Here is a 24,504-nt window from a genome sequence, read left to right as displayed (position 1 = left end):
CCGGATGTGCAGCGTATTCACCAAGCTCCACCACCACCACCAGCAGTAGCAGCAGAAGCAGAGCCTGCCCAAAGTTTCGTCATTCGACGACACACAGTAACAGTAAGTTCGCGTGTCACAGTTTACGTGCTGTTGCACGCGGTAGTTTTATTTCAACCGAACCGGGTACTAGAACCTCAGAAAAAAACAGAACTTTCTCAGCCGGGCACTGGAGCACACTTTTCGAAATGAAAGCAACTTTGTTGCTGTTACTAGTAGTTTCGGTTCAGAACAAAACTCTCGGATGTGTGGGTCCACTTGTGCTTTTGAACTTTCACGTGCAATAATGTACAATTTGAATGAGTTAGTTTTTGGTACTGGACTGAAAATTGGAAATTGAAATTCTTTCATCAAAGTTGAATTAGCAACAGGGGAATTTTTCACATATTTATCCTTATAAAAAAATGGCTATTTGTATACTGCCGGTACTCACACATCAATCCCATTTTCTTTGGAGTTTCCTAAATAAATGGGACTTTTATGCGACTAGCGGCAGTATAGTGGAATCTTAAAAAAACGGAAGCGGGATTAAGCCTCTTAACTGTTTCGAAATGGTAATTTTTCTGAGTAGTTCTGAAAGCAATAATTAAAAAAGCGTAAATACAAAAGCGAAACAAACAGGGTTAGTAGTAACAACTGTCAGTAAAGTAAGTGGTCATAAAAATAAATTTTAATTTTCAGTGTATTTCGTGTAAAGTATATCCACAGACAAGCAGACATAACTCTTGGAAGAAAAACCAACAAAAATTATCGTTTCTCACATTTAGCCTGAACACTAGCACCATCTATGATCGACATTCCCAAATATCAAATAGCAACATGGGTATCCCTCGAAGTAGCAAGTATTTTTTATGGGGAATTCCCCTTCTTTCGTCAAAAAGCGCCGTTTTAACCAAAACGGAGACATTCCCAACTAAGCGCAAATTTGAAATGACGAGTGTTATGTCTTTTTGTCTGTGGTATAATCATAACATTTGTCTTAAATTAGTTCAAATCTTTCACACTTTGCTTTAATTGCCAGTCGCAATCGTTGAAAAATATTTCACTAGCGCCCGTGATATCGTTAGGCATTTCATCCCTAGTCTTCTCCAATCGTTGCTCAAAGGTAACCAGAGTCAATCCTTTGGTGATCCCTAGTTTGCCTAGCATGTAACCCTGAGCCCTATGCATAAAAGTCGAGAGATTTCAAATCAAGGGAAGAGGCGGGTCACTCTTTCGAAGAAATAAGACCCGGAAAATTGTCTTCACACCAAGCCTGTGAGATTTCGCCTTGTGAAGCGGTGCAGAATCTTGTTAGAAGCAATATGGTGCATTCCTGTAGTGTTTTTTGACGATAGGAAGCAAATGGCTCTTCAAAATATTACCGATATAATATTTAGGGCGGATTTTAACACCAGATTCAATGAATAGCAACGGAAACTTCAAATTTTTGGAGAAACATCAACGTACCATCACCTTGGAAACATTCTGGAACCTTTGAACAGCTAGTTTGTCCCGTGGAATACCAGAAAGATGTGCTGCATAGATCCGCTCATTTTATTCGTTGTGGTGATCCTGTAACAGGAACATTTTTTCGTTCGAAAACAGAATTTCATAATCACTTTTCCATTTAGGCAGTTGCCGATATCTTTTTCATAAAATATTCTTCACGGTTGACTGCGAAATTCCCAGTTCCTTGGCCTTCTTACATCCAGACTGATTCCGATGTCTTCACAGTGCGTTTACGGCAAGGTTTGGGGAGTATTTTTCGAGAACCGGTTTCCTTCTATCGCTTGATGGTACGAAAGATAAATCCTTCACTGGCTTTCGGGTTGATGTTTCTCGGTGAAAATCCAACCGCACACGACGCGAACAGCGTCATCATAGAAGAGACAGCGGATAACAAAAGTTTAGTGTTTTTTAGTTGACTATAAATATTGTTTAATCTGATGATGGCTGAGTAAAAACAGTAAACCGAAACGTAATTTAAAAAAATTGTAAATTTGGTTTTTCACCGAGAAACATTAACCCGAAAGCCAATACATAAATATACGGTGATCAAAAAAATTAAAACAAAAAGATAAATCTTTCGTGTATTCCGGGTGATGTCAGCTTCTTTAAAATATCACACTGTCGAAAATTTTCCAAAAACAGGCTTATCGCAAGTTCCCTTTTTGCGTCCATGATTAACCACGGCTCTTAAACGAATGAAAATTCAAAACAAACGAAACATATGCAGACACATCTGTGAATAATCCATTTAGTATTAATCACGTTCAAAAAACACTGACAGTTTTTACTACTCACCCTGTAAGGTTACGTCATTAAAAAACAGTGAAAATGGCAAAGAGCCCATATTACTGCCTTGAGGCACGCCAGAGTTATTTACAAATTTAAAAAAAACGTCCGGAACTTAGTTTCACACATCAGATACTGCCGCGCAAATAGGAACTCAGCCATAAAATAATGAATTCAATAATGATGGGATAGTTGTGCTAGTACTTAAAGAGTATAAAGTATCCGATAATAAAACTCAGCCGATCGCTTGCAATGACGAAGAACTTATAACAATAAAGTGACGAAAGAAATGTTCAAAAAAAATGCTAATTTTACTTAGAGCAAGCCCGCTTTGCTCTGATGAGCGAAATTTACATGAGAAAACTGAAATGTTTGGAATAATCCTAGAACATTGTGTACATCAGCTAGTTGTGGTGAAATCCAAGTACTTCTCACAAGAGATAGGATATACATTTGAACTGAAAAGTCTCAAAAATGAGTAACACAAACACTATTTGACTGCTAGTAGTAGTTGAAAGAGCTAATTTGGACACAATATCGAATTTTAAGATTCAAATATTCATGGTGAAGACGGCAAAGAATCCTAATATACGGCGCCAAATTAAGGAGAACAAAACGACAGTCATTGTCCCTCCCAAGCAACAATGTGAGTTTTATTGTACTCTTGTGGTGGTCTTCAAGACCTATTTTGGTCTTCAATGCCATCATAAGACTGTAATAAAACCCAAATTGTTGCTTGTGCTGGAAAGTGTTCAAAGCGCTATGGAAGAGTAAAAATAATACAAGTGGATATGACAAGTAGTGCCACGCGCAAGTTTCACGAGAAGGTGAACCAAACTCGTATGGGTTATCTACGGAAACCTGACATGTTAGGGATGAGGAATTTAATTACAAACGAGCGCGAGATGATCGACAGGAGGAAGCAGTTCCATGATGAACACCTCAGTGACGAAGTTGTAGAAGGAGGCGGAACGGAGGTTAATGCAGTAGTGCATATGAAAGACAGTAACGTCCCGGCACGTGAACTCCAAGAAGTCGAATAAGAAATCGGGTTGCTAAAGACCAACAAAGCCGCCGGTAAGGATCGCCTACCGGCAGAGCTTTGAAGGCATGGTCGAGAAACGCTTGTTCTAAACTGAGTTATTTCCAAGATTTGGGAGGAGGAGCTACCGTCGGAATGGATAGAAGACGTGGTCGGTCCCAAATAATTCTTACCCAAATAATTCTTGTTTATTCGCGGAGTAGGAAAAAGCCCGCGGGAGTGATATTCTATGCCGTCATATCTTCTCCCGTGAGCACAAAACCTCTCATCTTTTAACTTGTACAACAGATAACATAATATCCTACAGTACAACCCGTCTGCAAACAGGGTGACCGGCTCGACTATTGCTACTATCACGGCATAATACTAGTAAACGTCGTCTACAAAGTACTCTCCCAGATTCTATTACGACGGCTGTTACCGACAGCACAAAGTTTCGTAGGAAATTATCAGGCCGGCTTCATGCGGGGGGCTCCGACAGATCCGACGGATCTGGCAGAATTGTCGGAAGTATAACGTGCTCATACATTACATTTTTGCTGATTTTAAAGCAGCATACGATACAGTCGATCGACACCAGATATGGTGAATAATGTACGAACACGGTTTTCCGAATAAACTGACGCGACTGATTACGATTGGAACGCGTTAAGACAAGGTGACGTCTTTTCCTGCATCCGACGAGTGGGCATCAAAACAAAAGTCACCATTTTCATCAAAGGTTATGCTACTAACTGCTAGGCTTTGCAGATGCCTGTGATATCATACCCAAGCAACAATGTGAGTTTTATTGTACTCTTATGACGGTCTTCATGACCAATTTTGATCTTAAATGCCATTACAAGTGTGTAATAAAACCCAAATAGTTACTTGGGTAACCAAGAATTTTGCAACGGCGGAGGTAATCTACTCCAGACTGAAAGCGGAGTGGGCTAAAAATAAATGCGTCGAAGACCAAATACATGAAAGGAAGAGGCTCAAAGGATAACCGCGATGACCGAAAGACCGCATGAGGTAACCGCGAACAACAATAAAAAGAATTCAAGTAGGAAATCGAGCCTATTTTGTCCTTCACAAAAAACTACGATCAAGAAGCATACGCAAGCGTACGAAGCTGATAATATGCAAAATCTTTACTAGATCCGTTGTTCTTTATGGACTTGACACCAATGTTGCGAATCGAGCGAGAAGTCAACGACGCCAACTCTCCTGCGAGAAAGTGTGAGAAGCATAGCATTCAACGCATGCGCCACTCATGCAAGTGTAAAACAAACAGCCGCCGTTGCTGTGTGCAGATACTCTGCTACCTACACACTCGTGAACGTACAGCCCTATATTGTCTTCCTGCATAGCTTAGTCGCGAGTCAAATAACTCGTGGGCAATCTGCTACCCGCGAGGACTAGTTGCGCACTGTGATACAGATTTTGCATTACTTTTTCTTTTCTTCTGCCTCGTCGCCCTCGATTCTACTCACGAGAGGGAGTACGAGCCCACGCGAGTAATCGGTATCAGCAGCTCGGGCTGCAATGATGAACGAGAGCGACGACTGTTGCTGTTAGCAAAATACACACTCGTAAAAACTCGTCGCAGTGCATGTCCGAAAGGGATGCTTCAGCCAGCGTGCTCGTTAGAATGAGTACGCGTGTGTGAGAATATTAGGCCACGCGAGTGTGGGCTTCGCAACACTGTATGATGCTGCTCAAGGAGAGCATACGCGCCTTTACCGTGTTCGAGCGGCTGCGGACAATATTTGGAGTAGTACAAACTGAAAGTAGAGAGTGACGGAGGCGTTTGAATCACGAGCTATAGGCCATATGCTTTGAGAAATTCTCATCGTCGTAAGGATGCTGGACGATTGTGCGACGAAAACAGTTCTCTTCAACAACCTCACCGGCACTAGGAATAGGGGGGCTCAATCTTAGACGACTGGGACATTGGCGATGAGTGACCCAAGTTAAATGGAGACGAGTGCTTGAAACAGCACAAGTTTCTCGGACTCTAGGCTGCTGATGACGATGAAATTTGTTAAGTTAAATGGTACAGATATTGAGAAAGAAAATGTAGTATGAAATAAATTTAATAAATATTTTCCTGACAGTACGCAACAAATTAACGATGTTTTGAAAATGTTTAGGATAAAATTTTAGTTCATTATTTAAGGAGATTCAACTGAAAGGTTGACTATGTTTGAGCCAGTTACCAATCTCGTGAAGATTATTGAAACGGTATTGAAACGCCGAACCTGAACGATTCAGGTGAGAGAATTTATGGCAATTTATAAATGAATTCCTCGAGACTAGAGTGTTTCCACCAATCAACAATCAGTTGTGGTTCCGATACAGAAAGTTTATGATACAGCTAAAGCTAAGGAGTTTAGTTCAGACCAATAAATGTACTACCTGTGTATGAAAATGTACCAGAGTATCTAAATTCAAATGAAATTCTAATCACTGAACTGTCGGGGTCTCGTCCAAACCGTTCTTTAGTTTTCTTCTTTCTGAATGAAAACGTATGTGAACGGCTCGTAAAACAATTGTAGTCGTGTTCAAAGATTTAAAACATGCTTTCGAGACCATTTCGCGCCCTATGCTCTCGAAAACTTTTAAAAGATATGGCTTATTTGACTGATAAGTCACACAGGTGTGGAAATATGGTCAAAAAATGTCATTTACTACTGAATGTTCCTCTTGGCGTGCCTCAAGGAAGTGTGCTGGGATCCGTCCTATTCATCATGTAAATAAACGATATAAAATTAGCGACAAGATAGTATAACTAAATCTCTTTGCAGAGGATACTGTAATATTCTTTGGATCAAAGGGTTCAAAAAAAAGCAGTACAAGAAATACAAGAATCGCAAAAAGCGGACATTAGCAATTGGGTAAAATATGCGTAATTTTTCAGAGGTGGTGTCTTTGTAGAAGTTTATTAATAAAACATAGCGCACCTATCTGCACTATTAAGGTGACCGTAAATTCACCTATAAGGGTGATATCAACTTTTGTTTTTTTAAATAATTTAAACAATTTTTCTTTCTTCCCAAAAGTTGTATAACATACTAAAATAAGCAACTTTGCAGAAAATAGTAACTATTTATCTCTTACTGGTTGCGAAATATATTGATGTGCTTAAAAAAAGCACCTAAAAGTCAATTATGCTCAATAACTTTACATACGATTTTTTTATTCCTTTCAAATGTTCTTCAAATTTAACCAGTATGTTCAAAAGCAGAATGCCATGTTTTGAAAATTAAACGTAACCCATAGGCTTTATTTGGATTTACTCTCAACAATATGTATTAATATATTCACAATTGATATGGGATACGTCTGGTATGGGAGGTCCACGCTTTTTTCCATGCTCCACGTTACATACTGCTCAGTTAGTATGCTTATCGACAAAAAAAATGGTAGAATCGTCATTTTCCTGAAGGCTTTCAACAATTGGCTGCGTTAGTATGGGAGCAGTTCAGATTAAATATGATTTACGGGTATAAGAAAATAAATTTTTTTTTATAAAATCTGATATAATTTCCAAAATTTCTAAATAGAACTGGTTTCGTTCAATTTTTCACGCCCATCACAAGCATTATAACGACTAGTAGGTAGAAGAGTAATGGGCTTATAGTGATTAGGTACGCACATTCTCAATCAAATTATATACGGTCAATTCTTCTCTAGAATTCCGCTTTGCAATTTTACCATTTTGAGGCAGTCTTACTAATTTGATTTAACATATATACATACTCTTTGATCATAAATTATTTACGTGCCTCCCGGCACTTAAGAATCAATGCACTCTTTTTAATTTTACGACGAAATGAGTAAAATGTTCCATTTAATTTTACTACGACATAAGATTAAACTGAAGTCCTTCCTCTTCGTTCGTTGCCCATTCTTATCATCCTTAGATTTTACTTTCAGATAATTGACCCCTTTTGCTCTTCCTGGCTGGCTGCAGCATCTCGATTCCAGAGCAAGATGTACATTTCATCGCTCATCCTAATTGCTCAGCCTTGCTGGTACGCTGCAGAAATAGGCCATCTTTCCTTATCTGCTCGTATTTTTTTTCTCGCTTCGGTCACTCAACGCCGGCTGTGGTGTCTCGATGCTCTGCTGCTTAACCAGAGCCTGCCTACGAAATGTCAACCCGCATGGCGCGTCGTCGTCGTCATCGTCATCGTCGTCACCCTCGGGGCGGAAATTATGATAATTTGCCTGCCTTGCGATGTGAAGGAACCATTTCGCGAAACAATCAAATCCCAATCGTATTATCATAATGGTCTCTTCCGCTCAATCGCGATTTTATGAGTCGCTCGACCATTAATTTAACATCGATTACAGAGCCAGCTTGTCATATCGGATCAGGGACGTGTTTTGGGGCGTAACAAGTCCCACTTTGCCACCCGCCTCCCCTCTCGTCCTTCTTCCTGATGATAATCAGACTACGCACGACGAGACATTCCGGGAAGAGCAGAGGGAACGGGGCAAATCTTGACTGCGTACTTCGTTCGGGGTCAACAAGTGGAAGTACAATAAAGAACACAATCCCGCCCGACATTGCGGTCGGTCGCCGCTCTGGTAGCTAACGAGACGAGGCGAGACGACTGATGAAAAGATCAGATGAAGATGACTGACACAATGACGAAGCGGAACGACGCGATGTCGAGGTTGCCTTCGACGTTGAGTTGAAGGCACCGGAGAAGTGGGGAGAGAATGAATCGATTGAGACAATTGGCAGCATGGATATTGTTATTGAGCATCGTCGTTTACTCGGAAATTATGATTCATAATTCGACTTTAGTCTCGGGATCAGGGACTCGGTGGTCGGCATGGGAGGGGGTTCGAGGGGAAGTCAATTTCGATGTAATTGAAAGTGGTTCGGCAATGTTGTTTTTCTTTTCTTCTCCGTAAATTGTAAATGGCTTATGTTATAGACTGTAATGCGGTGATCAATATTTAATATATTATGGTTTAACTTATTTTAATCTGTTACGCAAACAGCTTATTTTAACAGCAGCTAGGGAGTCAGCCAGGGCTTGTGACAGTTTTTCCTCTTCCGTGGGTAGCCCCAATGATGGCGCTCACCTAAGCCAGCCAGCTGATATCACATATCACATTAAAACCGTAGCTTCTGTTGACAGAAGGACTTTGCTTGTCACTCTGATTGTATTACTTCGTCGCTATTTGGTTTAGGATAAAGCCGCACGAATGGAACGGGCCGGGAAATGCGTTTACTATCCAAACAGGCGATCGCTTCTTCTGGAGCTTTTCAGTCAATCACATCCATTAATGCTTTTGTCAATAGATACGTGGGAGGATTCTTATATTTCTAACTTTTTTTTTCATCTTTTATTTCTACAGGCAAAACTGGAAACCAAAGCGTTGAAAGCCAAACGGCCTGGATTCACGGACGAACGGTACCACGAGACGTCTTACTACATCGAAAATGGTGAGTTATTTTCCGACGGACAACAGTGAAACACTAGCGGGGACACATGTTTGCCGATCGGTTTATGCCGCCGGATAGGACTAATCCCGTTTTGAGTTGTTTAATTGCTTTTTATGGATCAGCTCGGCATTGTTCCGCAGTACTAATGGAGATTGTGTTGTTTACTTTGTGTTCCAACAGGCCTACGTAAAGTGTATCCTTACTACTTTACTTTCACCACGTTCACCAAGGGCCGCTGGGTGGGCGAGAAAATTCTGGATGTGTTCGCCCGCGAGTTTCGGGCCCATCCGGCCGAGGAGTACGAACGGTGCATCAAGGCCGGAACGCTGACTGTGAACTACGAAAAAGTGCCAACAGACTATAGGTTAAAGCATAACGATCTCCTGGCTAATATCGTGCACAGGTAATTCGGCGGACCGGCTCTCGAGCGGCTTGTTTTAGTTCGACGTTTCCCTGATTCGTATTGTTTCAGTAGTTTGTAGAAACGGTTTTGATTTTCCTAAATACTGAACGAAACGAAAACAGCCGTGACTGAGCACCCAAAACAATGTGTATAAAAGATGTTTGGACTGATTTCGAACAATCTGTACCATAGTAGTGCCTTGCGAGACTAAACTTAGTCAGAACTAAACTGCGAAAGCGCGTAATTTGAGTCAAATGTAAGCCAGGACACACACTCTCAAGCAATGTACATATTTGCCTTTACCGTTGATAAAACAAACAGTTACTCAGAGACGAATCCATCCACAGACATAATTCCCCACCACATTTCCGTTGATGCAGTAGAAGAACAAAACCAATTGAATGACCGCAGAGGCAAAACCACAACTACAATCTTGCCTAAGCTTGGCGTCCCTCCTACCCACTTTTCCCACATTTCCAATCACCGATTCATATATGTGTTTCACAAATCAATCCAGCACCGATCTTCAAACGTTTCTTAACTAGATTTTATGCTTTGAATTGCTTTCTTGGAATTATTTTATTCAGGTCACGTTTTCAATCTTTTTTGGAAGTTAAACTAATAAACTTCACTTGTTGTTCACTATTTTTTATAACATATGTGTAGTTTTTGTTCTATGATATTGATTCAAACTACTCTGAACCGTATGTTTTCGTTCAATTCTAAGACAATTTTACTTGTTCGAAATGTGCTAACAACAATGTTGCTATCGTTCGAGATTTTGTCACCTTTTTGACAAAATCGATCATCTGCTAGCACCAGATTTCACACCTTCATTCATCTACTGATGCAAATGTAATCAGATATAGGATTTCTTTCCAATTTTCTTGTGCACTTTACCTCAACCATGCTACCTAAATTGTTAAGTTTCCTACTATCCTCAGCTCATCAACAATGTACGTTGTATTGCTTGTTTAGAGAAAAAAATCACTACGACAGAACCACTAAACCCAACCTCATTCATCCCGCTTCCTCTCTCGATTTCCAACCTGCGCCATAGTACGTGACGTGTTCTAGGACCATCCAGAACCCCAGTAACCGTAATCATAACACCGATCGACCGAGACACACAGAACCAGAGTTCTATTACATTAGAAAACAAAATCAAACCCAAACCGAACACCGTTTCAACGGAACAGAGAAAAAAAACAAAACAAACAACCTGCCATATTTCATCTACATATGAGTGTTGTATTTTCCAGACATGAAGTTCCAGTTACTAGTCAACCAATCACAATAGTGCACATGGACGACGATATTGTGGTTGTGAATAAACCAGCATCTATACCAGTAAGTGGCTTAAATGACCGCCATTAGAATTTTTATCTTTTTATCGTTTCTTTCCCTTCCATTGTTTCCACCTTTTTTCTGGCTATTTCTGTGTATTTTTCATCCTAATCTTTTGAAGTTTTTTAGTACTTTTTCCGGATTAATCTACTTCTGTGAGCTCTAAATTTGCAACTATTTTTTATACGATCGTTCGCTGTTGTTCAATGTTTACTAACTACTACAACTACTACAGTTCTAAGGCTTAAAAGAATTGAAAATGTTTGTTTGCTTGTGTCCGTTGTACTCATGCGAGTGCGAGTTTGTCATCGAAAACATGAATCGCCAGGGATCGAAAGGTGTTTGATATTTATTTTTATTAGCAAAAAATTCTTCCTTGTATTCCGTCTGAACTGTTAGTTCATCTTTTGCACTGTTTCCTGTGATTTTTATGTAATGATACATTAAACTAGATATGAGTTTTTCTTATCGGTCAAAGATATAAGCATTGAAAAATGGGTAAAGAGGAAAAAAGAACGTATTTTACGAATAATATTCCCCAACAGTGATTTTATGAGAGATTTTAATAAATTTAGTTGGGAGGAGCTAAAACTGTTCTATACTGATTTTACAATTTCTTTGAGTTCTTTTTCTAGTACTATGGAAATCTAGAAGAACAACTCGTCATTTCGACTGTTTGTGGGGACCTTCCCAAATATAACATTCTACGAAACGACAAAGAAAGTTTTCTTCGAAGAATTCCATCAAAATTAGCCGAAACGTTGAGCAATCGAGATAGGAAGTTATTTCGCCAGAGAAAATCTCCGACAAAACAACGAAATAAACGCCACCGATAATTAATATCATTTCACTCTTGGTACAAACCTTTCTCATTTTTGCACAAGTTCATGTAACAGAAGTTAATTAATAACTTATTTTTTTAATTCCATCAATCACAAAAAATATTGAGGAAATGCGTCTTGAGATCAGTTTTTGTTAGAACCCAGCGATTTCATTACATAGCTTATGATTATAAATTGTCAGTTCAATACGATTAAAGTTGTCGAATAAAGAAAGTAATCGAAGAATTTTAGATTTTACAGTGTAATGAAAATATACTCATCGCACATAAATTAGAGCAGCAAATAATAATATTTCGCGCATTTGCGAGCAGGTCTATCGTTAACGGATAACTTACATGATAACTTAATAACATGATAACTTACTCAAGTAGAATCAAATACCACCGGTTTATCGGTGAATATTAGTACCGTTTAAGTACTGGATAAAAACTTTAATATCAGTGCTGAGGTACCTTAGGGGAGTAATCTATTCCCAATTCTTCTAGTGCCATATGCATCACTTTTTCCAATTCTGCTTGCCTGAGCTGGTAGAGTCAACAGAGCAAAATCGTAGCAAAAAGAGCGTGCTCAGTCTGAATACTTCCATTGAGCGAGGGGATCCAATCGGCACCAAACCTAAGATTTTTACCAAACCTGAAACGAACAAATTTAATTAAAATCCGAGAAAATCGATTAAAAATTGGAATTTGCACACTTCGCTTGGAATGACCTATATTCAAAACTTCATTTACACTAAAATGTTACGCTTATATTGGTTATTTATTATTATTTTCACATTTAAAAATGAACACAAAAATTTCAGATACGAAAATCTTGTTCGAGTGTTGAAATTTTATATCATAAAACGTTACTGGGTGTTATGCTGATTGTTGAGTGTTGCGAATCGAGCGAGAAGTCAACCATGCCTACTCACACGCGAAAGAGTATGAGAAAAATAGCATTCAACACTTACGCCGCACACGCAGGCGTAAAAGAAACAGCAGCCGGTGCTGTGTGAGATATTTTGTTACCCACACACTCGCGCACGCTCATCGTCACATTGTCTTCCTGCATGGCTTGTTCCCGAGGTAAAAAACTCGTGGGGAATCAAATGCCCGTGAGGCTGGTGACGCACTGGGATACAAATTTTGCATTACTTTCTCTTCTTCTTCTTCTTCATTTTTGCCCTCGATTCTACTCACGGGCGAGAGTGCGAGCCCTCGCGTGTAATCGACATCAGCAGATCGGGCTGCAACGACGAGCTACTAGTTTAGCTGTTAGCTAAACACATACGCGCAAACACTCGTTGCACTGCATGATGAAATAAAAGCGGGAGTTTTAAAGGGATGCCCATGCCAGCGTGTTTGTTAGAATGAGTACGCGTGTGTGAGAAAATTAGACCACACGAGTGCGGGCTTCGCAACACTGGTTTTAGCCATGCTTCTTTCCGTTACCGGAATTTATCTCGAAGAGGGTTAGTTCCAACCAAACTCCATTTTCGCTTGAGCTCATCGTTGGCGGCAATTCCACTTTACGGCTTCGGTTTGCGCTTTACAATCTTCTAGTTTTTTTCCTTCGACTTTATCTCTGAAATATTGACTGGACTCCACTTGTTGGGAACCACAGTGACACCATTGTCATGGTACCAATGCACAGTAGGATTTTTTTTCTAAAAAATCAATTTTCTCAATATCTCCAAAGGCTGCTGGATAAAATTTAATCTTTTGAAGCCAAAAGAAAGATATTTTTATAAGGATTCCAACGGTTTGGCGCTTGTTAACCGCACACACCTTTACTAAGAATGATAAATTCGAATTTGCCTAATGACAGATTGCCAAATTGGACCAGAAGAAAAAATCAACCTCATGCTACTCCAAAAAAGGCAGTAAACTCTTTTGAGGGTGCTCCTTTTGATAAATTTTCTTGGTCACGGGTCCAGAAGTTAAAAAAGCGTTAATTTTTACTCCGCAGTCCGCTTTTTGTATTTCGCATTCTTTCAGATCACTCTACCAAAATGCCTACTGTGATTCTGTACTGTTCACTAGTAACGGAATTCAGTAAAATTCTGAACTATGACATTTACACAGCATATTTTTACTCCGGTAAATCGAATCTTAAATTCGATATGCTTCCGAATTTCGAATAATAGAAACAATTTAATTGAAAATATAAAATCCAAAGAGCATTTAAATCCTTCAAAACATTTTCCATTTTGCATGCTTTTTTCTTAAATATAAATGAATGAATTAAACCCGATTCAAAGTGACGCACTGGTCATTTTTAACAGAACATAAACAATTTTACAGGTCGTATGTATAAAATAAGCTATCTCACATGTACAAGCTCAGTTTTACATGACCAACTAATAATAAGAAAAGAAGAGATCCCTAATGTCTTCTTTGTGGTACACCGTCCATCACATTTTCAGGTACAGCGTGTGACAGTCAATCTGCAACGCTAATAATTCACAAACCCTCTCTTTTTTCATAGTAGAATTTCATGATTTACAGTATAAACAGTTGCTTTGGAATCAGAATTTATAATCTCTCATACCGTATAGGCATTGCACTGACTGAATGATAGTAACCCTGAAAGTATGGAATTAAATAAAAAGAATACTTATCCAATTTGATTCTACTATGTATATTTATTCTTGACAGATACGTATTTCGCCTATGACTTGCAGGCTTCCTCTGTGTCTATTTTCGAACTAACAAACACTGTTTAGACAAGACCTCGTGGTTTTAGTCTCAAACACATATTAAACACTGCCTGTTCGAAAACAGATACTGAGGAAGCCTGCAAGTCGTAGGCGAAATACGTATCTGCCAAGATTAAATAAACATAGTAGAATTAGATTGGATAAGTTTTCTTTTTATTTAATTCCAGGGTTCGTATTCTACTAAGACGCTCCAAAAACTTCAGCCTGAAAGCATGTACATATTCTGTAGGGCACCGGCAGAAAAAGAAAGAAGATAACAATTAGCGCCTATTGAAGCCTGAGCAAAGCAGCATTCTCATTTTGATTGCCGAATCGATTGCTGATAGGTGGAAGTACACTTAATCAACCAAATGATGGCATACAGTATCGCTTCATGCAGAAGAAAAATTTCAGCTTGCAATCTTACAATTTTCTTACAATTTCTTACAATTTGATAGTTGTTTTAAGTATATAGAAAATATTTTTAAAGCAACATAAAAATATGATTGTATAAAAAATTTACAGTTTTGAATTAAAAGCCGAAAATTTTCTATTAGAATTCAGCTTTGAAACATCAATTTATATTTTTATATCTATCGTAAATTTCAGTTAGAAACAAAAGCACTTTCGTTTTGTACATTAATGTAGTCGAAACCAATGTTACTAATCGAGCAAAAAACAAACGATTGTCCACTTTTACACAAATGAGTGGGAGAATCATAACAACCAATGTTTAGTCCACTAACGCAAGCGTACGACAAACAACCCTTGCTGCACATGCAAATATTCTGCTACCTACACACTCGCGAGCGAACAGTCTCATTGCGTCTTTCTGCACAGCCCGCAAATGAAACCAACAGCTCGGGAGCTGCCAACAATTCGTGAGAACGAACGACACACTAAGATGTATGGATTCAGATTTTACTATACACTGTAGTCGCGGTTTTTCACGCAACTTTTGAAATTTACACGGTTTTTTCACACGAGTTTTGAAATTTACACGGTCTTTTAACGTAAATTTTTGAATAGATTGGAGAATTGGCTGTTCAGTCTTTAAATTCAGTGGACGATTTGTTTTATTTACGCCAACGTTTCGATCTTTGGTTTAGATCGAAACGTTGGCGTAAATAAAACAAATCGTCCACTGAATTTAAAGACTGAACAGCTAATTCTCCAACCTATTATCATCACAGTCGGAAAAACTCCCAGTAAATTTTTGAATTTACGCGGATCGTATCCTTCGCCCAAAAAGCAACTTGAGTGTACTTCTTTTTTTCTTCTTCATCTTACACCCTTGCTTACACACGCGGGCAAGAGTGCGGGCCCTCGCGAGTGATATTGAATTGAACTGCGAATCACACTTGTAATCAGACATGATTTTGAACTTCAAATTATGCCCTTGAAATTTTACTTCAAACTAAAATTGACATTAGACTTGGAATTGGACTTGTAATGGAACTTGGAATTGGACTTAAAATGAGACCTGAATTGCACTTTAAGTCGTTCGTTCGTCGTTCGTGATATTGGGAATTTGGTATTCAAATTAATCTTAAAATTGAAATAGGTTTGAACCCTATTTCTTAAATTGAACTTAAAACTGAACTTAAAATTGAAATTCAACTTGAATTTGTCGTTTAAATTGAACATAAAAAGTGAATAAACCAAAATAAAAAATTAAACAAATTGGAATTAAAATTGAAGTTAAAACGAAACTTTAAATGGAACATAAAATGGGACTTGAAACGGGACATTAAGCGTGATTAGAAATTGGACTTCAAATGAATTTGAACTGAAATAAGATTTTAAATTTTATTTTAAATTGAACTTGAAATCGGGACAGAAGTTTTGGACTGAAGTTTCTTTTTATTGAAATCGGGATTTATATTTGACTTATTTTACTTGAAATTGGATTTAGATTCGACGGGGAATTGACAACGGCCGTGGAATTATGCTTAATTTGATATTGGGCTTAAAATGCGACTTAGACTGGGAATTGGTCATTACATTACCCGCTTAGTTGGTATCGAGGTACGATACTGGTCTGACAAGCCAGTCGACGTATGTTCGAATCTCGGCTAGGCGGTGCTGCTAGATAGAGAGTCAGTAGAATTGTTGCACTAGCCCCGTAACTGTCCTGTATTCTGAGATAGCCGGCTGTGAAGTCTGTCAATAAAGAAAGGTCAAGTTTTAGAAAGGATGTTTATGCCCATGGATTTGCTTTTTTGGTCATGAATTTAGACATGTATTTGGACTTGTTTTAATTCAAATCCAGCTAGAAATTGAAGTTGAAATAAAAATTAAAATAGGATTTAAAATTGAAGCTGAGACGGGACTTTGAATGGGACATGAAATAGTATTCGAAATGCAACAAAAAATGGGACATGAAATAGGACATGAAACTGGACCTGCAATTGGACTTCAAATTGAACTTGAAATGTTACTTCAAACTGGACAGGAAATTTGACATAAAAGCGGTCCTCAAATTAAACTTAAAATGGGACTTGAAATTGTATTTAAATTCGGACCAATTTGGATTGTTTCATTTTAAATTGAACAAGAAACTTTACTTGAAATTTGTAGCAATTCGATTTGAAAAGAGATAAGAAATTGAGCTAAAACTAAAGTCGAAATGTGACATACAATAGGATTTAAATGGAACATGACATAAGACTTGAAAAATCTTACATGAAATGGAATATGAAAGTAGATTTGCAATTGGACTTAAATTGAACTGAACTTGAAATTGGATCTGACTTTAAAAAGGAAATGAAATTAAACCTAAAATTAAAGTTGAAATGGGACTTAATGTGGGACTTAAAACTAAAGTTGAAATGGAACTAGAAATGGGACACGAAATTGAGCAAAAATGGAACGTGAAATTTTGAATGCAACTGGACATGAAATCGGACTTCACGTTGGACATCAAATTGAACTTAAAATGGGACTTAAATTGAATTGAATTTGAATTAATTGAAAAAATTAAATTAAATGAATTAAAATTAAATGAAAAAATTGAATTAATTTGAATTAATTTGGATTCGATTTACTTCACGTTTAAATTGAGCTGGGAATTTTTACTTCGAATTGAATTTGAAATTAAACCTAAGACTTGACTCAGGTTTGAGGTTGAAATTATGAACTTGAATTTGTGAATTAGTTGAAATTTGACTTGAAATTTGTCCCTATGAAATTGAATCTTAAATTGAAGTTAAAATAGGAACTAATATTCTATTCAAACGGAACTTTAAAATGGACTTGAAATGGAACATGAACTGGAACTTGAAATGGGAGAAGAAATTAAACTTGAAATGGGACTTCTAAGTCATTCCTCGAAGAATCATTTTATTTTTCATTGACTTTAGTAGAGGATGTGAGGCACGTGCCCACTGGCGTTGCCAGCTTGAGGCACATTGAGACACGTGTCCCATCTTCTCTATAAAATTTAACGTAGAAAATAATTCCTCAAAGTTTAACTAAAAAGTACGGAGACTAATTTAATAGTCTGGTATTTTTGCGATAAACAAGCTAACTACGTTCTATTTTAATTCCTTTTTAAGTTCTATTTCAAGTTCAATTTCATGTATAATTTTAAATTCAACTTTAAGTCCGATTTAATAAGAATTTTAAGTAAAATTTCAGTTTAAGGTCAAATGCAATTTCAAATCCAATTTCAAGTCAAATTTTACCTCCTATTTTAGTCTACTTTCAAGGGAAATTTCAAGTTGAATATGAAGCTCAAATGTAAGTCCAATTTAAGTTAAATTTTAGGTTCAAAAGTTTAAGTTGAACTGGAAATTTGTCGTTAAGCTTCTAGTCTGGATTGGTCACAACTTAAGTCCGATTTCGTAGCAATTTCAAATCCAATTTGAATCCAGTGTCAAGTCAAATTCAAAGTTGAAGTTTAAATAAAATTCTGTGTTTAATTTCAGTTTCGATTTTAAAATTAACTTCAAATGCGCGTTCAAATTTTATTTCAAGCCCAATTTTAATCCTGTTTGAAGTCTAATTTAACTCCTATTTCAAGTTCAATTTTATGTTCCACTTTAAGTCCTTTTTCATGTTTAATTCCTAATCGAATTGGATGTCTTAGTGAAGGTCCAATTTTGGATTAGGGGTTCAGTCCCGGCGTAGTGGTTAGAATTCACGCCTCTCACGCCGAGGACCCGGGTTCAAATCCCAACCCCGCAGAAGTCACGAATGACCCATGGTGGTTAAAGTGACTATAATCTAACAAAAAAAATTTTTGGATTCAATTGAAAGTTCAATTTCCTATTTAATTCAAGTCAGGCTTCACATCTAAGTTGGTTCAAATTTAATTTCAATTTCATAGCAATCGTAAGCCGAAATTCAAGTTCAATTTGGAGGCCGCTGGGCTGCTCAGTATTGGGCACGTTTTCCACCTTTTCTCTAAAATTTAATGTAAAAATGGTGCATCCTGATATTCCGGATTTTTTGTCGGTCGATTAATGGTATTTTTGCGATAGTAAAATTAATTACGTAAAAATAGACGCGCTATTCTACGATGATTTTTCTAGACCAAAACATGCTTCTGAAAGGTTGGTGTTTAGATCTGGATCAACGTCGCGCGCCTTAGTTTGCCCCAGCCAAATTGCAAAAATGTACTCACTTGCTATTGCGTAAAAAATGCGTAATTTATTCAAAAGTAGTGTTTTTGCAGAAGTTTATTAATACAATGTAGCGCTTTTTTTTACTAGGATGACCTTGAACCTTGATTCATTAGAGTGATACAAAATGTTTCTTAAATGCGTTCAAAAAATTTTCTTCAGAAAAGTTGTAGAACAGACTAAAATAAATAATTTTTGCTAAATATAGTAACTATCTATCTTTTGCTGGTTGCGAAATATAGTATTTTATTTAAAAAAAGCACTTGAGAATAAATTATGCTCGATAACTTTGCACATGATTTTTTCATTCCTTTTAATGTTCTACAAAGTTATTCAATATGTTAAGACATACAATTTCTCTAAAGACAATTCGTCGCCAGGATGCATATTGAATAAGTTATGAATCCACAATTCAAAAAAAAATCCAATTTTGGATAACTGCGGGCAAACCAAACCACTTTTTAAAAAGAAAGTTATATATTTTGTCTACAAAAAAATTCCATCAGGAGCACTAGAAAGCAAGCTCGGAAAAAATAAAATATTTATCAAAAATTATCACACTTTTAATGGTCAATTGTTGATGTGACAGTAAGAGCTACTACCCTAGTTAGACATGTTGTCTATCAAACGATGCATTGATGGTTAAAAACCACTCACTGTGAGCAAAAATGTAGGGAAGAGTAGTGGCACTCCAAAGTCAATTAAACTGTTAATAAAACATTGTTTCAGTAATTCAAATCCATTTTTTTAAATACTGCTGTGAAAACTACCAGCTTTTTTTGAAAGCTTTTTCCGCGTCAAGAAGAACTAAAAGTACGCTATTTGATATGAAATCACAAGCGAAAATAACAAGCTTATCTACCGTTTATTTTTCCTATGTACCAACATGGCCAACAAGCCTAACTACAAAGAACATTCGCCGGTCGTTTTTGAATATTTCTCCAAACTGCACTGAAAAGCGTGGCCAAATCTCCACCACGTCACAAACCGCAGTACAAACACTGTTACGCACCAAAGCCACAATAGCGCTGGTCTAGGCAACTGGTTTGGAAAAGCTAACAAAATCTAGCACGGAGACCGGGAAAACATCAAACACACGTACAACCAAAACACGAAAAACAGTGCTAATTGCCCGGTAACGGCATCACATTCCCGCGTAGTTGAATACACATTAACAATGCATTACCCGCAACCGCACCACTGCACGTCGCCGCGAAATTTGTCGCAATTTTACCACATCGTAATAACTAGGTATAACAGTTTCCAGCGCTCTAGCAGGATAACCGCAACCGAATGCATTCGTCGGTAGAGTGCGATAAATCTATCGAAATGCGCGGAAATCCACATTTAAATCCCAAACCGAATAGCGCCCCTCACTAATATCCTGTGCGCTGGTGATGGCAGGCGTGTTTCAGACCAAACTAATTATCCCAAATGCAGAAAACTTCATTTTGTGTTTGTGATACTTGAATATATGTATGGCTGTGTTCATTTCCGTTTCTAAACAGCATTTAAACGCATGGTTTTCCTTTGCTCGTTCCAACTAACGACGATGAATAATATGGCCACCAAAAAGGCAACATCCTGATAACAACTCATAAAATTTGTGACGTCCAATTTCACGTTTCATTATTCCCGTAGGCTTAAAATTTTGCATCCAATATTATCTCTTTCTATCTCAGACACACTCACCTGTTCCCGATTGGCTGAATCCCTACATATGTACATAGCAAACATGACTTATTTGACGTTTTTGGTTTGACTTCTTAACTCACGAAACTGGTGAACAACAACAACAACAACATATCGGGCGTTAATTTTCAAAATGACACAGTTGGTTGCGTAGCGTAACTTCAAAAGGCAGTCAAATTTATGACGTATCATCTTGCGGTCGTACGGGCTCATTAACCATGCGACCCCATTGACTCATAATTAAATTGGAAATATGTTCAATGAACTCAGGTTTTCTTAAATTTGACTGCAAAATACCGTACGAAATAGTGTTTTTGTAACTGCTAATTTGACATCAAATCACAAGCTTCACAAGCTCACAGTTTGACCTTTACCCGCTTGTGTTAGCGTTGTGTGTGCGCCGTGTAAACTTGGTACATTATTATCATTGATTTTAGTATAGTCGGTTTTTATGTTTCATTGGTACTGAATTATCTCACATTTTGTTCTTTTTATTTTCTTTTTTCTCCTTTTTGGTTTTTGGATGAAACAAAACTTTAACTCTCAAAACTTGCCAATCCTATCGACTTGTGCCTGAAATATTGCACTTTACATGCGATCTTTGCATCTATCGCTGCTGCTGGTGGTTGTGCCTGCTGCCTGGTGATGGCATTATGCTATTCCACTAACGCGTTCGATTTGACACTTTGTTGGCACATGTGACATCATCATCATTATCATCGGTGGGGACCGAAAAAAAACAAAATAACTGTTTACGATAACCTTAAATAATAAACAAAAAACATGAATCTCCGAACATTGTGACGAAACCAAAATCGGCCGATCCTTTGCAACCGGTTCGTGGGACGAAACCAATAAAACCGTATCGAAACCAACCGTACCTAATCGACCAAAACAAAAAAACAAAATAAAAACAAACAGGCACGAGACGCCCGTTCTAGCTCACCCCATCAACATAATCTATGTTGACAACGATCTCGTAGTGCTGGACAAACCCTGCTCGTTGCCGGTGAGTAGCGACCTTCTTCTCCTTCTATGAAAAGTGGTAATCCACCAGCGTGGACAATTATGCCTCTCATTTCAAATAACCGCCTCCTCTCCCCCCGCCCCATCTACTGCAGCATGTTGAATCACGGCACGATTTTACGTTACAACGTTACCTGTTACTCTCTATGGAGCTTGAAATCAACAACGCCGACATCAGCAATACCCAAGGGATGGGGTCGAAAATTTGCTAGAGTGCCTGATCGTTGCGGTTGAGTTGTTATGTTTTGATAATATCCGACTGAAATTTACTTAGAATGAAAAGAACAATACGTTAGTAGATTTGCCTTTTTGGCCAACAATGAAGAACGTAAAATTTTATTGCATTCTACTAACCTGTTATTATTATGTCGTTCAATCTCCCAATGAGTGTGGAGAACATGCCACAAAGAAGCGACCGGTTAATCTTAAGTCTACGACAAGCTTGTTCCAGCATGACTAATAAAATTAATTCTTTCAAATTATTTTCGTTACCCCCGATTGATGTCTAATCCACTCTAATAAGTTAAAAGGACGTATTTTCTGATTTATTTCGAATTTAAAAATGACACAAATAAAAAGTAGGTAAATATCAAATATACTTTCAACAGGATAAACTTTAAGGTATTTTTATTTGGATAAATCTAATCCCGTTCCTTTTCGACTGCCTGGCCATCAACCGTGCCAAAACTGGTCATTCCGAACTCTTGTTTTTGTTACGCCACCCTCGCGTCGGCAGCATTCAGCGCCATCGTTTTCGACGCGAATTCACCACCACCTTCAACTGTTGTTGTTATTCAGAATAACAGATGCGATATTAATATCCTGAATATCGAAACAATACCCTCACATATGCGGATGAACGGTTCGTTGCGCCACCGTCCGTAGCCAGTCTTTCCAATTTCAGATTTTCCAGCATCCGGGGAACCGGGTGGAAGCAATTTTCGGCCCCGGTCTGCTTCCGTTCCAGTCAAGGGCAAGCGTAAACGAAAGGGATAAGAATAAGCATAAAGTATGATTTGCTATGTTGGAACAAGGTTCGTGGCAACGCTGCGCTCGCACGAGCGGAGCTTTTTCATCGTGCCTGAACCAGTCTGCGTTCGGTTTTCGATTTCTCGACTAAAAGGAGCAGCATTGTTTTATGTAAATTTTACATGCATAATATGGTGGTGCCTCTTTCGGGGTCGGAACGAAAAAGTTCTACTCTATTAGTTGATTCGATCCGGTGCCAAGTTTACGCACTACCGCCGTGGAAGCTTGGGGATCGAGTTTCAAGGAATTTAATTTTCTCTACTTGCTGGCGTTTACTCGAGTGTCAGTAAAATTGAAAGTTGGTAACTTGAACTGAAATACGAGCCTGATTTTCTTTTGCGTCAGTCTATAAAAAGAACAGAAAACCGATAACTTGCTGCTAAAAAGTTTGCTTTCTACATTGAGTGTGTGCTGGTTCTGGTAGATTCGGTTTTCCGTTCATCAATGTTGCGCTGTGGGATGTGGAAAAATGCTACTTTGTCATTTGAAATTTCAAACATTTTCAGAGTCAAAAGTGTATCCCGGAGGCATTTTCTCTCGACATGATTGAGAATTAATAAAAAAAATCCGCTATAATCATTGAAAGCATTCATATTTCTCCCTGGGCAGTCAGAACTATATCCTCCTACCTCGAAAAAGTCAACTCAGATTACGTCCACTACATAACCGTCTGGTTCTGTCCTGTCCGGTTCTCATCCGGTATCAGCCGAAATGAATGTGACTGTACGCCATAGATCAAAACGCATAATCCCACAACCCAACAGGTCCGAAAAAGTACGTTCCTCTCGTGCCTATCCGGGAAACCCAAACGGAACCACTCTCGGTTATATTTATGGCCTTCGGCAATTCCGAAATGACCAACATGGAAGGATCTTGTCTAATGCCAGCGCTCTCCGTGCCTGACCCAGGGACACACGTACCACAGTTTGGCTAGTAGAACGCTCGATGGTCGATCTGTGCAGCAATTTACAGCTATTTGACCGAAAGTCAGAATGACCAGCAAAATGGCAATCTTCTTCGCTCGGAAGGGGTTATAACCGACTGTCGATTTTGCGGTGACTGAAATGGGGGATTTATCGAAACTGTTGACTTTCATTTGCTTTTCTCTAAATTCGTGTTAAATTCTGCGTAAAAAAATTCTTTCTTGTTTAAAGTGAGGAAGTGTCTGGCGTAAAGAATGATAAAATTGGATGAGCTAGAAAACTACGATTTTCAGGCCAAAAACCTATTGAGTTGAACAATGCCAAGTGGGACTCACTCCCATGCTCTTTCGGTTGCCGGCCGAATGTTTTAATGACTAAACTACTGCCGCACTCTTATATTAGGTAGCCAAGAAGTATGTGAGATTCTCGTTCCTTTCCACGTAAAGCAAAGCAAAACCTTGGGCTTAAACGTCTTTCTTAGACTTGACCCTTCTTTATCGTCAGGCTTCACAGCCGGCTATAAGAGTACAGGATGGTTACGGGGCTTCTACAACAATCCTACTGACTCTATCTAGCATCACCGCCTAGTCGAGATTCAAACATACGATGACTAGATGGTTAGACCAGCATCGTACCTCGAAACCAACTAAGCTGTTCCTTTCCACGTTTACTCTCCGTATTGCACCTCTCAAAACAATGTTGAATAACCTATTAGACATTGCATCCCCTTGTTTCAGTCAAGCCAACGTCACGAAAGCGGCTGAGATCTCACCTGCTATTGTGACGCATGATTTTGACCCATCCGGTGTTGCACGAATCATCCTAACTAGTTTCGTCGGCCAACCGTGTTCTAACATTATCTGCCACAGCTCATTTCGTTTGACTGAATCATACGCCACCTTAAAGTCCACAAGCAGATGATGAATCTGCAAGTTGTACCCCTGGGCCTTGTCAAGTAACTGAAGCAAAACATCTGATCCGTCGTGAAGCGACCCTCACGAAAACCAGTTTAGTATTCACCGACGAAGGACTCCGCTGGTGGTCTCAGTGTACAGAACAAGATACGGAAGAGCATCTTATAGGTATAATTAAGAAATGTAATGCCTGAATAGTTATTACACTTGACTTGA

General features: G+C 38.4%; 1 protein-coding gene across 1 annotated transcript in view; it reads left to right on the top strand.

The window, feature by feature from the left end:
* LOC128744629 (pseudouridylate synthase RPUSD2) overlaps window positions 1–24,504 on the top strand; it is a 510,683-nt gene that overhangs the window by 433,368 nt on the left and 52,811 nt on the right. Inside the window, exons 3-5 of the mRNA XM_053841783.1 lie at window positions 8,720–8,807; window positions 8,988–9,210; window positions 10,473–10,560. Coding sequence (XP_053697758.1) covers window positions 8,720–8,807; window positions 8,988–9,210; window positions 10,473–10,560 — 399 coding nt within the window. The remainder of the gene's footprint in view (window positions 1–8,719; window positions 8,808–8,987; window positions 9,211–10,472; window positions 10,561–24,504) is intronic.

This window comes from Sabethes cyaneus, chromosome 3 (genome assembly GCF_943734655.1).
Source record: "Sabethes cyaneus chromosome 3, idSabCyanKW18_F2, whole genome shotgun sequence".
Lineage (NCBI taxonomy): Eukaryota > Metazoa > Arthropoda > Insecta > Diptera > Culicidae > Sabethes > Sabethes cyaneus.
Note: the sequence above shows the minus strand (reverse complement) of the source record. Positions and strands in the feature narration are given on the sequence as shown.